The sequence below is a fragment of the Silene latifolia genome, chromosome 3 (assembly GCF_048544455.1).
Source record: "Silene latifolia isolate original U9 population chromosome 3, ASM4854445v1, whole genome shotgun sequence".
NCBI lineage: Eukaryota > Viridiplantae > Streptophyta > Magnoliopsida > Caryophyllales > Caryophyllaceae > Silene > Silene latifolia.
The window spans coordinates 142,293,457-142,309,754 of NC_133528.1; the positions used below are offsets into that span (position 1 = coordinate 142,293,457).

Below are 16,298 nucleotides of genomic sequence, written 5' to 3' on the forward strand. Positions count from 1 at the left end.
GAGTTCCCATCATATTCAAAGTGTACTATCTTCATGCTTTATTTTTTAGGTTTTTGATTGTTTTTGCATTCAACATTCCGTACTTTAGTGCAGAGAATCTCTCTTTAATCTTCATGTAAGTGTTTGATTCATAAGATATAATGACTTGAATTGGCTGAGATAAAATATGAATAAAATAGTAAAAGATATCATAAAGACTCGAGTAGATTCCAACTATATATATTATGTTGTTCAAACAACAGTCTGTAATGTGTATACTTTGGTTATCACGTATTTGTAAAGAGTAATATACTCCCTCTATCCCATTTTTATTGTTTTCTCCTTCAAATTTTCTCCTACAATTATTTCTCATTTTTAAATTTAGTAAAGAAAAGTTTTAATTATTCAATATTGTCCCTAGGTAAACTCTAGGGCACTACAACTCCCCGTGTTGTATGTATGGATATAAATCTCTGCGAAATCATTATCAAGATTATCTTTTATCATCAAGATTAATCTTAGTAATTTATTTTTAATTATCGTGATTATCTTTTAGTATTTGACCACTATTCCACCACTCTATATACTAACCAATCGTCATTAGCTAATTTTTATAGAGAAGGAATATTTAAAAAACAAAAATAAAATTAGTTACTTAACACCAAAAGAATAACATTAATCAAGAATGCAATCCAAATATATACATAACCGATCATCATTATCATCTAGTATTGTACGGTAACAAATTCATAAATTGATAAACAAAATTTTAAAAAAAAAAAACACAAAACACCAACTCTACTAACATAATCCACGTCAAACACTGAAACACTCCCTTACAATTGTTTTATAAACGTACCCCTTTAAACCCTACCTTCGAAAACAAACCTCAAACCATAATAAAGTTTGATAAAGCCTAGGTGTTTGAGTGAGTATGTAGGCGAAAGTATCTCAAGAAAATTGGAATTTCGTATTCGCTCGAAAAAAGCTTTATTTAATAAAATAACTAGATTTAATGCCCGTGCAATGCACGGGCCTGTTTGTAATGGCTTGTCGTATATAATGTAGTAACCAATTTTTTTTTTTCATGGTCGTAACTATATACTACTTTGTTGATATAGTGTTCTACCCATCTATGAGATTAATGTTTTAACCTAAGAATCTTAGTAAGATAACAACACTCCCTCATGTAAAGTCTTCCGTATTATTAGTTTGAGATGATTGTATATTAACTAAAGTGTCATCTTGCAATGTTGCGATTACGCCACAGATTATATGGTGTTCCATTTTTAAGTGAGTTCTATAAGAGGCGAATAATTTGAATTTAGGTAAACCGGCCTTAATTAGATATTGAGCTTTATATCCTTTGAATTCTCACATATGATTAGAGAAGATGTTTTCTTACCAGATTATTGTTAAAATTCCGACATTCAAATATTCTTGAGCCTAGAAGCAGTTTTTGTTTAGGTTTAGGAGTATCTCACATCGTTTGAAAGAATTTCGTAAAAATTCGAACTCTCCATTGCTCGTGAAAAAAAATCATTTATATAGTTAAAAATATCGATATAAAGTATAAGAAGTCCCAAGATTAATATGCTCCACAAAGTAACGTTTTTTTAAACTCATTACTCGTATATACTCCGTATATATTAAACCTCGGAACACTACAATTTTATCCCCCGCAACAACAACCCAAGTTCCGCCTTGTTGCATTAATAATTCGTTCCAATAATTTTCACCTCCCACAACTAATTTTAAACTCATTACTCGTATATACAGTATATTACACCTAGTGTCTTAGGCTCTTAGCTCTCATAGGACTCTTTTATTAATAAAGAGTAGAACTATAGAAGACGCAAATAATTTTAAGTCAGTATACAGTAAAAGACATAAAATAATTTTAACGAATGATTGAGACGGACGAAACTCCACATTAGTAAATATTCCAATGTTATTAATGACATAAAACGTATAAAAAGCTGTTGAACTTTATTATGCATGCATGAAACCGAGCAAAGGTATGGTTCATCTTCTAGAATGAAAGATTTTGATCAACACCAAAAACACCACAATATTGCTGATACAATTGAATTCGATCATTAGCTTCATCTTGGTTTTGGCCACTGCGCTCTTTAGCACCATTAATAGCTCGAATCGTAGCTCCGAAACCTTGGTTCAACATTGAGTGCACATTGGTAATCCAGTACCACAAGGCGGCCTTGAATGAAGTAACAACATCATCTGCGACAATTTTAGGGTCATTTAAACCGTCGAAACCAATGAATTGGCCGGCAGGACTGTAGTTGTAGTTCCAGGTAAGCTGAAGAGGTCCTCTTCCGTAGTATTTCTTGTTGGGGTCGCAAGGGTATTGTGTGTTGGTGGTGTTACAGAATCCATCGTTTGTTGCTGCTCCATCGTTCTCTTCTATGTGGCAAAATCCTATATATTCATATAAGTAACAACAAAAAAATGCTTGTAGAATTCAATTAATGATCTATGACAGTTTCTCCTGGTACACAGTAAATCATGATTATCCTTACACAGAGATATTAAAAAAACATTGAGCATACACTGTACATGGCATAATATTACCTTGTAGCGTTGGTTATAATCTGTTATTACATGTCTTTGAATACAGAGTACGATAACACGAGTACATGTACCTACTTAACTATCTATATATATAATGGGAGCTCTTTTTTTCTGAGCGAATACAAATACAACTTTTAGAAAATATTTTGAACAATATTAGAATTCAATTTGATAACTACCTGATAATATTTTAAATGAAATTATATTATTATCAAAATACGATATCTCAAGATTATAGTATATTAGGATGCAACTTCATAAAACAAATAAAAAAGGACTTCAATTCCTAACGAAGGACTTAACTAACCAATTCATACGTTCACTATGCAAGCTACTAATAAGGTTTAATTAAAGTCTTACACGGTTTCTGAAGCCCCCAATCAGTCCATATAATCATAAATAAGAAGTTGAGCTACAAACAAGGAAGATTGGACTATTAGTTTACTTTCTTTGCTTTATGTCATTTTCATTTCAGCATTGTCATAGTCCTTGGCTGCCGTTTTTTTGGTCTTTAGCTGCTTATATATATTCGTTATATTCTCTTTGTCAAGTTTTACCATTTTTTGCCATTATTTCCTTAGAAAAAGAGTATCTTGAAACAGTTCCAATATATAAGGAATAAAATATTGTGAAGTGCTATCTTGTAGTATAATTTATCCTATCTTATATTAGAGCAAAGAGATTATAAAAAAATTCTATTTTATAAAGGAACGAACTTTAAAAGTGTAACTAAATAAACAAGGGCGTAAATTAAAGGAAGAACCGTCGGAAAGGTAGATGCAACTCAAATAATTGAAGAGATGTAATAGATGGAGTACATATAGTTACGAAAAGTTTCATAGGACTCATGAAATTTCATGGATATTAGATCTAGGGTTGGTACTCTTAAGACAGCCATGAAAAATTGGAAATGGGTGAAAACTGAAAAAATATGTATAATGTAGTAGTTTGTATCGGAATTGGTCATCGTATAACCAAACTAAAATACGACAAAGATAATAGCTTACAATATGATGGAGGTACAATCATAAGTTTTAAGAATTCAATCGTGAGGTTAGATCAACTTAGAGGTAGGAACATATTAGCACTATCAATATATCAACATGACCATGACGATTTGTAAATATGCCAATTGTACCATATATACTTCTGTACAATCTAACTTGACTCTTTCTCCACCTACATGACATGTAATAACCCAATACCATGACAATTGTAAACATACAGGCTCTAGCATATTTCTGTACAATCTAACTCAACTCTTTCTCCATCTACAGGCGAAAATTCACAATAAACTATAAGTATGCTGAGTGTAACATACTTCTGGACGATATCACTTAATTCTTTTTCATGGACTCCAACTCTTTCTCTGCCCACATGCGAAAATTCGCAATAGAATATAAATATGCTAAGCGTAACGTACTTCTGGACGATATAACTCAACTCTTTTCCAAGGACTCCATCTTACATGCAAAAATCTGCAATAGAATATAAATTATCTTATTTGTTATACAAAAATTACTATTGAACAAATACATATACTCTATAAATTACTAAAGTGTCGATTCAACGAAGTAGATGCATGTTTGAGTCGAAAACGCTATCTCAAAGAATTACAACCGCAATTAACATAAATGCAAAATCATATAATCAAAGGAAGTGACAAAACGGTAAACATAAAAAGAGCGTGGATGTGTGATGCATTATACCTACGCATAAAGAAATTGTTTATTTTATAGTGTTATAGGAGTACATTGATACGTATGCAAAATCATACGTTGATACCTACACCAATTCAATTACTACTATTAAAAAATATGTTAATCTATATCTTATCTTTTTAAGCATCGCATAAGATATTTATTTTTTTAGTTAAAGTTATTTATCATTATTTATTAGTTTGACGTGTTTTGCAAATGTTGGAGACTCTCTAAACGCTCGAAAAAAGCTTCATTTATTAATATAGATAGATAGATATACTAGATTTAATGTCCGTGCGATGCACGAGCCTATATGTAATTTTCAATAGAGACGGGTATGTACTCTGGCCCGACCAGACTGGTCTCATACTCTCATGTTCCAGTTGTGCCTTTGCCGCAACAATCCTGCCTCGCTCGGTTTGTCCTGGCCGACTCATTGAACAAACCTTGATGTATAGAAAATTAGGGTAAATTGATTATTACTCCCTTATATAATTCATTTTTTGAAACTTACCCCCTTATATGATTTTTTTTGAAACTTACTCCCACTACATGTAACTTTCTTCAAATATTGCTCTCATATTAATGTTTTCGGTCACATATAAGAGAATATTCCAACCAAAATTTGAAATTTGGTACTAACTCTTGTTGTTTATGAATGTATTGTCCCTTGTCTTATTACATGACCAATTTAAATTAATCGTCGGCCTCCCAAATTCGTTAAACAGTGGTAGATAGCTTAAAAGATTTAGCAAATTTGGGAGGGAGTAAGGTGATTTAAATTGGTCAGGTAATAAGGCAAAGGGCAATACAATAATAAACAACAATAATTAGTATCAATTCCAAATTTTGGACGAAATATTCTCTTTTTTGTTACCGGAATAATTAAGTGGGAGCAATATTTGATAAAAGTTACATGTGGTGGGGGTAAATTTAAAAAAAAAATTATATAAGGGACTAAGTTTCAAAAACTGAATTGTATAAGGGAATAATAATCAATTTACCCAAAAAAATATATGATATCTTCTTTATTTGATACACTAACCATCTTTAAATTTGCGTTTCTGCACACTATACTCATGAATTTTGTTTCGTTTGCTATAGTAACCAACTTATAGCGTTTTTGCAATTTTCTTTCCTTTTCTTTTTAAATAACAATTTCCTTTTCTTTTTAAATAACAAAATCTCAAAGAGAAATGTATGTACATTTTGAATTTAAAAATTTTTAAAATATAAGAAGTGTCATTTAAATAGCTCTATTCAATATTTCTTTTGACGGAGACCTATTCTTGATAAAGAAAAAAAAAAGGTTCTTTAAATAATGAAATTCTATCTTTTATACTTTGGTTTTTTGTGTAAACATGATGTCCACCGTTTATAAAATATAGAAACGAATAGTAAACCTAGTCATGATCATATCACACAATATCGGAGGTAAAATAAAAAGAAATCAAGGTGAAAAGTGGGTACAGTAAAAACTAAAAAGTAGTACTCCGTATAACCAAGGAGTCAAAAACAACGAAAAACCAATGATAATTCCTATCATATACTCCGTACTAACATGGAAAATAAATTCAATTTTATGTTTCATACTTTCATGTATAAACTATTTTTATTTGTGATAATAATTTTATAGTTCTTTGAAGTCTAGCCGAACTCCTATTTTCTTCTTCTTGTTTTATAGACAAACCAACACTTCCAAATGCTTAGCAAACATGACTTTTGATACCAACGTATATTTTTATCTCATTTTAACTCATATAAAAATTAATTATGTTAATTAATTCAAGTCTTTTATTAACTTATATAGTCTCAATCCTCTGAAACACTTATTTTTTTATTTCTTTAATATCAAATATGATGAAATCAAATTAATTGTTTATATCATAGCTAATCATGCAAATTTAATCAAAATTCTTTGGATCCAAGCGTAGCATCCACATAGTGAGGAGGGCTTATACTCCATACAAATCCGTCAATAAAGCTTGTTGTACCCAAGATTGTGGTCTATGTTTTATGCATTGAGTTCTATAAACCATCATGGAGTAAAAACCATCATGGTGTAAATTTTTTTGTTGAAGTTTTTACGGTTGACACTCAAAGTAAAATACATGCTATATTAATTATACAAATCATAAAACACATTAATTACTAACCAAAAAAGGGAAAAAAGAAATAGAAAAAAAGTAACCATCTTTTGTGTGAGAGGTCTCACAATATTGTTATTGTTAGACCGTATCAAAGGATAATTAGTCGTTCTTTATTAATGTGTCCGCTTACCCAACTTTTGATTTTCTCATATTGTGAGATGATCCTTTTGTGTAAAGTGTAAGTTTCTTACTAAGGAACGATCGCAAAATTTGAGATCGCCTCACCATGTATAAGTGAGTCTTGCACAATGTTAAAAGTAACTAAACTTGTAATTTGCTTATTTATTTTTATAAAAAGCTTGTGAAAGATGAACCATCTCAATCAAAACCTTAAGGTGATGGTTGAGGCCCAACTATTATAAATATTCCTATTACGCTCCCTCACTCAAATGTCCGTTGGGCTTGAAGAGTGGTTAGTTGTGCACCGGCTCCCTCGTACTGTGTGCTGGGTTTCCACTTCGAGTTTTTGAGGAGTTTTGAGGTTGCCAGGATTCGAACCCGTAACCTATGGTCACACTGGCTCTGATACCGAACCATCTCAACCAAAACTACCTTAAGGTGATGGTTGAGGCCCAACTATTATAAATATTCCTATTAGGTTTTGGTTGAGGCCCAACTATTATAAATATTCTTATTAGCTTGTAACTAATGATGACGATAGAGCGCCATCTGGTGCTACGCTGCTACCGAAACTTAACAATGGTTATTAGTAACTTATACACTCAATATACTTCTTTACGGGGTGATAACAACTGCAAAAGTAATCATAAAATAAATCGATATGATTTAATAGATGTTCTTAATAAGTGGGGGTAGTTATCGACTTACCGTCAATATTATCGTTATGATTATATATCATAGTAAAAATACAAATTTTATCGTTGATGTTGAAATAATTCAATTACTGACTTTTGAATGACTCTTGCTTTCCTGGAAAATCATAAAAAATATAAAATTAGATCTCACAATATAAAAATACATACAAATACAAATATTCCATTCAAAGCAAAAATAGGTTTATGCTAAGTTAATTGATGGGAATGTACGAACCTTCATGGTTTATATAGACCGACTATTTCTTAAGAGTTTGATTAGTCGTACAATTTGGTTGTTTTATCTTTTCCAATAAATAATCAATTTACATCTTTGATTATTATCTTTAAATATATTTCCATTAAAAAATTATTTTAAGTAGTTTCAAAAAGTTGGACTTTTTGTAATCGCTCGAAAAAAGTTTCCTTTATTAATTTAAATAGAAATAGATATTGATTGATTGATTACTGGTTTATATTTTACATAAAGGGGACCGTCTCACACTCTGCGACACGGTCTTACACAATTACTACGGGACAGAGGGAGTATAAAATCTTTCTTTGTATTTCTCCCTCCGTCTTAATCAATAGTTACACTTGCTTTATTTTCTCTTCAATCTTTACAAAATAAAATAAGTAACTATTTACCGGGCAGAGAGAGTAACTTTTAACAACTAAAAGAAACGTGAACTTACGACGGATAAACACTAAAAAAAGGGAAAATTAAAATACATTTGTTGTAATTAAAAAATTAGATTAAATCCAACCAAAAACAGCAAATTAAACTTACAAGGGATTAAAAGGGTTGGAAATATATAACTTGAAAGCAACGCAAGTGTTGCTTAAATTAATGGTATTTGGCTTTAATTTTAAGACCAAAATGTGTTACTTGTGAATACCTCTACTAAATTGTCACAATAACCATATACGTACTCCTTCCGTCCCAGTGAATAATTTACATTTACTTTATTTTGGAAGGGGAAAATAAAACAAACTAAAATGTAAACTATTGACTAAGACGGTGAATATAACCTCTGATATCTATCCAATACTTTCATGTTATAATATTTTCCTTTTTGCATGGTTGCGTATATAAAAAATATATAGATTCCAACGATTATTAATAAAAGAACGCGTTACCTAATTGCTAATTCACAAATCACAAACTACAATATACTTGTACGTTTCATGCTCAATTCTTTCTTTATAAGTATATATACAGTTATAGACACACAATCATTACGTAAACTAATAACAAACTTGTCTTTTTGGTCTTCCAAGTGCAAAATTAAACAATTTGCAAGATGAAGAACAGTGTAGGATCATACAAAATTCGCGGTGTTGTAGAGCTTTTTCGACTGTATCGATCAAAATCAATTGCTAATAATCCAAGTGATCCAAGTTTCATGGTAGCTGCTGCGAGGCAAGGAGTAGGAGTTAATAATAATGGGTTTGGAAACACGCAATTAACCGGCCTTAGACTTGTTCATGCTGCTTCTTATTCTTCTTCAGGAAACGATGGAGGATCGTCATCATCACCGTTACCTAAGCCTCCGTCTCCTCGTCCTCCGGCACCTCCTGGACCTGGCCGTTTTCCTTTATGGTACTACTCCCTCTTGTTTCATTGGTCTATTTCCGTCTAAAGTTAAAAAACAGACTAAAGTAACCATTTTACTATAAAATATTAATATTTTCTGATAAAATATTACAATCAGATATAAATATTGATTGATGATATAATTTTTTGAAAGACTTTTTTTTCATGAAAAGTTTATTTATTTTAGGATCATATATTCATATTATAGTTTTATGCATTGGGTATTTTATTATGGACTAGTATATTATGGTCAATTCTTAAATATTGACTACAAAAAGCCAAAATGATGTATTTACTCATAAAAGGTGATATATTTCTAGTATGAGTTGGTTCGGTTGGTTAAAACATAAGTGAATATTCACGGGTCTCAGGTTCAAACTATTTTCTCGTATGAGTTGGTTCTGTTGGTTAAAACATAAGTGAATATTCACGGGTCTCAGGTTTAAACTATTGTGAGAATAATTTGACATGAGCTGATGTTATGCCGAGTCTGTGTTTGTTTTTAGGGTGGGAAGTTAAATTAATATTAAGATAACATTTGGCAAAAATGGTTATATGATGATAATTGACAAGTCTAACACAAATGCAGGATGATCTATGATTACTTTGGCAGGTTCAAATTGGTTATTGGCTCTGTTTTTTCTCTACTTCTAGCATTTTGGACCCCAAAGTGGGCAGCTCTCCTCAAAATAGGAGGTAAGACACCATTTTCCTAAATAATTAAAACTTACAAAGTAGTCCAATTATATGTTCGTCGCAGTTATTTATCTATCTTTTGATTAAAATAAATCACAAATTCTTAAAAAAAAAAAAAAGTGATAAATGTATATAAAACCGTTTTACGACTCACTCCCTAATAAGGAAAAGCAAAGATAAGTATGGGCCAATTTTTTTTGTATTGGGCTATAATTTTGCCGGAAAAAGCCCATGGCATAAAACGTTTGGTTGGGATCTTTGGGCCACAAATATTAGCAAGGCCTTAACATTCATTTACCTTAATTAGGAGAGGCAGAAGTAGTGATCAAGGAGGTAGAACAAGCGGCGGTCGTGGTGGAAAAGGTGGCCACGGTAATGGAGAAGGTATCGGAAGAGGTGGCCAATAACCTTCCTGATGGTAACAAATTTAAGGAAACGGCTTTGATAGTTGAGCATGTCTCCGAGGAGGCAGCTAAGGATGCACATATAGCTGAAGAAATACTCCACAAGGTTTGATACTCATGTTTTATCCACTTGAAATTCATACGTATAAGTCATGCTAATTAGTTGTCTTTAGTACCCTGAATAAAATAAAAGTTCAAATATCGACAGAGAATATTCATGGTAAAAAAAAAGATTACCCAGTAGCACTTAATTCGACAAATGCAATAACCACACAGTACCTCAATAACTACTTAAAATAATGTGATAAGGGTCAAATGTACTTAGTTTTAGAAATACATTGATTTCAGATTCTTGATATAAATATTAAATGAACAGCTGGCGCTGCTAAGTAATAATAAAACAAAGCGCAAGTGTGCAGCTTATTTAGCAAGTCATTTTACTTTATTTTTCTTGTGATTGTAGATTGATGTGGTGAAGCACGATGTAGAGATTGTGGAAGAGATGATAGAGCCTATTATTGAAACAATTGAACATAATGACAAGTCTAATGAAGGCTTTAAAAGTTAACATTTGAAAGCCTAGCTAATTGCATCATATTGACATACAATTGTATTTGCAATTTGTAATTGTGTAATACTCCATAGTAATTTATTTGATTATGTCCTATTGTACTCTAATCTAATTTCAAAGATTAACTAACTACTCTGAACAATTGTTATGTGAATGTCGTTTTTTTGAGGTTTTTTTTATTTAGTTTCTTACCCATGCCAAAGCCTTATTTGTAACAGTTTGATACGTTAGACGAACTCATTAACCTCATAATTAAGTATACTTTGTGATAGTTCAACCGCTTTTATATCAACAATTGCTCTTATCCGGATATCAAAATTGAATTTTAAAGAAAACAACTCTTATATTTACCTTATACTCCAAAGAATTCTTAATGGATCTATTGATTGATTATTTCATGGAACTTCTTGAATTTCATCACATCATTATGTCTCGTGATCCTTACATTTTAGATAAATTTGCGAGCATGTTTGGCCTTGATTCTTAAAAATGAGTTTTTGTTTTTCAAGCTTAATTTTTCAAAAGTGTTTTTCAAAAGCAGAAACAACAAATAGTTGCTTCTATTTCTATGGGCAAAAATATGGATTTTTAGCTTTTGAGAATTTTTGTTTAACTTTTAGAAAGAAATATGTTTGGCCAAAAAGTGTTTTTGAGTCCAAAATCACTTTTACAAACTAGGTCAAACACACACTGCATATAGTAAATGCTAAAATAAGATTCTAAATACTCTATTCCAGCATATAATTATTATTATTTGAAATTTGTGAAAAAACTTTAAATAATGATAAATATTGACTGTTATCTAATAAATACAACTTCTACTTGAAAATTATTAAAAAGTAGGGAGTATCATAACTCTGACTTATTTAAGATGGAATAGACTTAATCCAATCTCACAAATTTTCATTTAAAACGAAAAGTATCATATTAAGGGAGACTTACTGATCCAACTTATCAATTCAATTACTCAAACAAAAGAACAATGAGATGATGACAATAAGTATGACATAATCTAAGGTGGGATACACATGAGTGGTGATGCTAAGGTTTTAATAGGATCAATCAAATCTAAAGCATAGCTTATGTTACAAAAAGTATCGTGTCGAAATAAATAAATAAAAGTCACATGAGTAGACCTTGTAAAACTGACCTGGCATGACCCTACTCGAATAACCTGACACATGAACTTGACCTGAATTAATGATTATTATCCATAAATAACTTTATAATAGTTGACGCGGAAATGGCTCGAACCCAAAATGGCCCAACCCCACCAAATCTGAACGCTTCCAACCCAAAATTGACCCGGTTCGAACTCCTAGTATCAAACTCGGCCCGATTGTCCCGTTTGTCTGATCTACACATAGGTACATTGTGCCTAGACCTGGCGAAATAGAGCCGACCTGAATGAGCCAACGCGAATAACCTGACCAGACATCCGAACTCAAGACGCGAGCCTGACTTGAATCAGAATTGACGCGACCCAATATAACCCGGCCTAAGTGTTTATTATTGTACATTGATTATTATCCACAAATAACTTAAAAATAGTTGAACAAACCTAAAATGACCCGGCTCAAGCCCGATGACATTCAGCAATATAACAGTTGAGATGACACCCGACCCAATATAACCCGACCTAGTTAACCCGTTTGTTAGGTTTAGTTTTGGCCCCAAAATATTATTATCCTGATTCTTGGCGAAAGAACAGTCGAGATGACACCCGATGACATTCAGCAATGGGCATCTTTGTCAAACATTTTGCTCTCACATTTATTCAATTCAATTCAATGGCAAGAACCTTCCCAAATTGTTCAGGAACCCGAATTATGAGGTCCGTTTTCAATAATCCCAACAAAACTAGCACATTTTATGGGTTACTAAATGTTAGAGGACTCACCAGTATTTGTGTTACTTCATTGCCTGTTATTTCTAATAGTCATCATAATATTCGCAAGATTTGCAGCTGTTTTGGTGTTCCTCCTTTTTCTGTATTTCCTTTCTACAGATCTTGTTCATCTTCTCTTCGGTTTTCGGTGATGTCTCAGAATGATGATCATAAAGATTCTATTAAGACTGTGAGACTTTTTCTTCTATTTATTATTGTTTTATCATATGGAATTCTTCTGGGTTTGTGATTATATATTGGTTTTCAAGTTTAATTCAGGTTTCATATTCTGATGTTTTTCTTTTTAGGGATTAACAATCTTAGAAAATTTATACTCTTTAACCCTTTGTTTTGGCACAAAATCTCATTAAAGACGGCACGTATCCGTCACGATACCATTTCCTCTCACAAATGACCCAAATAGAGGAGAGAGGGAAGCACATGGGGTGCCCCCACCTTGTCCCCCTATCCATTTTGTGAGTGACATTACCCGTCACTTGCTCCGATCCGTCTTCAGCAAGACTAATTGGTTTTTTGGATGCATACAAAGGGAAGGGAGTCAATTACAATTCCTTACTGTAACATGATCCCTTGATTTCGCTTCAATTAAAACATGCTAATACAACAATACCTCTAGAAAAGATCAGCAAATTTTGATTTCGGCTATTCTGTTGGACCAAATTTTAGATCATTTTTATATCTTTCTATTTAATGTGTAAATTGATCATTTTTTAGTGCCTCCTTGCACAAAAATTCAATCTAAGTAACATGTCATCCAGTAACATAGCCAGAATTTGGTATTGCTCAAAAGTTAAGATAAATGACCGGGGGCGAAAGGAGTACTAAGTACCAACATTTCCTTGTTGTTTGTAGGCGAATGTTTGTGTCTAGATACTTATTGGACAATTGTGCTCAACTCTCATAGCCAACTAGTTTGGTTTATCAGAAATTGGTGTTCCTTCTGGGCAGGTAAGATGTGCTATTAAGGGGAGAGTCCAAGGTGTGTTCTACAGGAATTGGACAATTGAAAATGCGACCCAGCTGGGTTTAAAAGGGTGGGTAAGAAATAGAAGAGACGGGTCAGTGGAAGCTCTATTTTCCGGCAACTCTGAGGCTGTGGATGAGATGATGCAGCGTTGTCGTCGTGGTCCTCCCGATGCTATGGTCACTGCCTTTCAAGCCCATCCTTGTGACGAGGACGCAGGGGATTCTTTTGAACGAAGACCCACTGTATGAATATTTTAATGCCTTATAATCTTACCTGATAAATCTCCAGTTATATATAATATGTAGGTTCCCTGAAATAATGCAACCATATAGTTCTTGTAAATGCATCTTCTGTAACTGGTTGTGTCTTGAATCTTACTGTGATTCTCTACCAAGAATTTGCTGATTCGATGAAATGCAAAATATGTTGGTATTTCTTACTATGCGGGGCTTGACTCCCAACTTATCATCTCTGCGGCTGCGATGGACATTTGTTTCATCGCACGAGTTTTCAATGACGTTAATTGGCAAAAGTTGTTTGGTTTAATAGAGACCCTTTCAGGCTTCAGCTCATGTAAATGATAACCAGACAACTTACCAATCTCCCAATCTATGTATTCTCATGAATTGGAATTATTGAACTGCCATTTATGATGGAGAGTGACCAAATTCATGTGTTTGGCTTTTTATTTGCTGAAATAGTAAACCATTTCGGCGCTCTCCTTGATCGGGCCTATTTCTTCACTATCACACTAAGGCGCTGTTTGGTAAACAATATATTAGGTGAAATTAGTAGATTACGGCGTAAATAATAGATTGACCTATCAATCTAATAATTTTAAGTGTTAGGTTAATGGCATCTTCAGATAGCATATTTGCCGGAATCTACTATTTTTGAATATGATGTTATCATATTGTAATAACATACTCCCTCCTATTCTCTATTTTCTTCCCTATTTCCTAAAACGGATTATTCAGGTTTTCTTCCCCTTTCCTTTTTTGGAAACTTTTAATCTTATTTTATTCATTCCTCTCTCCTATCACCAAACCCCACCCAACTCACAATTCCTTATTTAATTCATAATTATTCATTTCTCTCTCCTATCACCAAACCCCACCCAACTCACAATTCCTTATTTTATTCATTCCTCTCTCTTATCACCAAACCCCACCCAATTCACAATTCATATTTTATTCTCTTCCTTAAATATTGTGCCCCATCCAAAGGGGAAGAAAAAGAAGAATAGGAGGGAGTATTCATTTTATACATGAAATGGTAGATTTGTCCTATAATCTTCTACTTACCAAAAACATTTTCTTAAGGGTGGTGTTCATTCATGGACAAGTTTTACTCTTTCATAAACATAAATGACCATTATACCCCTCTTATTTTAATTCTTTCATTTACTCCTTTGTTCCAATTTAATTATTTCTCCCAATTATCTCACCACCCTAACTGCCACCATCCAAACACCACCACTCGTAAGCTGCACTATCCTCATCGCTGCCTCCCCTGAGCCATGACTGGTCTTGACGACCTCCTCAGACCGACCATTATCAGACGATCTCACAGATCCTCCTCCCACAACGCCATAGCTCCTGATTTTTTCAATTGTCACGCATCTAGCATGGCCAACCGATCAATTGATGACACATCTAGAGTTAATTGAGCAAAGATTTATAAAGGGTGTTCTTTTGCAATGGTCAACAATGACAGAATTCTTCCTTTTGTGAATTCGGGCCTTCTTTTTTAGTGGTAAAGACCAACCCTAATTTCATTAGACTAAATAATTTAATCTACTATAACATCATTAATAAAGTAAATAAATAATTTAAGAGATTATTATTTGATTGACATGAGAACTAGCATCCATAGTTGATTAATCTGACAGATTTGATTAATATTGTGAGGAAGAGAATTAGAGAGTGTTTGTTTTTTGTTTTTTTTTTGGGGGGGGGGGGGTAAGGTAAGGAAAACAAATGGCAAAAAGTCCGTGAAAGAATAAAATACGTCCATGAATGAGCAATTACGTTTCTTAATTATGCTAATTTAATTCGATGGTCAAACCTGCTGTTAAAATCTGCCAACCGTATTCTGCTATTGTAAATCTGCTTCTGCTGTTTGCCAAACAGGCCTAAAGATCGTATTCAAATGAAACGCTTTAGAAGGAAACAGAAATGTTATCATAATGTGTGATGAAGATTTTATTTGGTAAGCAAACAAGAAGATTAAAGCAAACAAGAGTGGAATTTTGAAAGCTTTTTGAATTAAACATTCCAGGAATTTTTTTTTTTTTTTTTTGAAATAAACAGCCCAAAGGCTTTACTCTATTAATAAACGATTAAAAGTTACAGTTGCACTTGCAGAAGGTGGTAACCCATCCTCCCAAAAAACCTTACCAGTGACCCATGGAACACAATGAGCTAACGCATGAGCCACACAATTGTTGACGCAACTCACATGTAACCAAATAACTGACTCGAAACTACTACTAAACTCAATAATGTCTTCGATAACCGCCGCAAAGATACTTCTTCCAAGCTTCCTTTCTTTAATAGCTTCAACAACCTGTAAGCAATCGCTTTCCACCTCGATCTTTTGGATCCCACGCCCAGCTGCTTCCTCCAATCTATCCAAAACCGCAACCGCTTCCGCAACATGAACCTCCCACTCTTGAACACGCCCAACCGAGACCCCCCACAACACTTCTCCCCTCTGCCCGCGACATACCACACCCGTCCGGCGTCCCCACTCCCTCACCCTCCTTTACCCCAGCATCGACATTGATCTTGACATACCTCGTCGCAAATTTGTAACGGATATGTCCGCCATAAGATAGACTTGCTAAATTAAAAGTACATTTGGTTTTTTTTCTGTGATTGTTTTTATAAAGAAATCTTTTAAACTCCTTTCCCACTTGT

The 16,298-nt window shown here is 33.1% G+C and overlaps 2 protein-coding genes across 3 annotated transcripts; both read left to right on the forward strand.

The window, feature by feature from the left end:
• The first annotated feature begins 8,390 nt into the window (after window positions 1-8,390).
• LOC141648218 (uncharacterized) lies at window positions 8,391-10,608 on the forward strand. Of its 2 annotated transcripts, none has more exons than XM_074456728.1 (4): window positions 8,391-8,836; window positions 9,420-9,526; window positions 9,834-10,036; window positions 10,394-10,608. In XM_074456728.1, exons 1-4 carry the CDS (start codon window positions 8,538-8,540, stop codon window positions 10,496-10,498), a joined length of 714 nt encoding a protein of 237 aa, XP_074312829.1. In that variant the 5' UTR covers window positions 8,391-8,537; the 3' UTR covers window positions 10,499-10,608. The 2 variants fall into 2 exon arrangements, with proteins under 2 accessions (XP_074312829.1, XP_074312830.1); XM_074456729.1 differs by having other exon boundaries at window positions 8,453-8,836; window positions 9,444-9,526.
• A 1,566-nt stretch (window positions 10,609-12,174) lies between these two features.
• Window positions 12,175-13,817, forward strand: LOC141648217 (uncharacterized). Its single transcript, XM_074456727.1, has 2 exons — window positions 12,175-12,579; window positions 13,359-13,817. Exons 1-2 carry the CDS (start codon window positions 12,241-12,243, stop codon window positions 13,623-13,625), a joined length of 606 nt encoding a protein of 201 aa, XP_074312828.1. The 5' UTR covers window positions 12,175-12,240; the 3' UTR covers window positions 13,626-13,817.
• The last annotated feature ends 2,481 nt before the right edge of the window (window positions 13,818-16,298 follow it).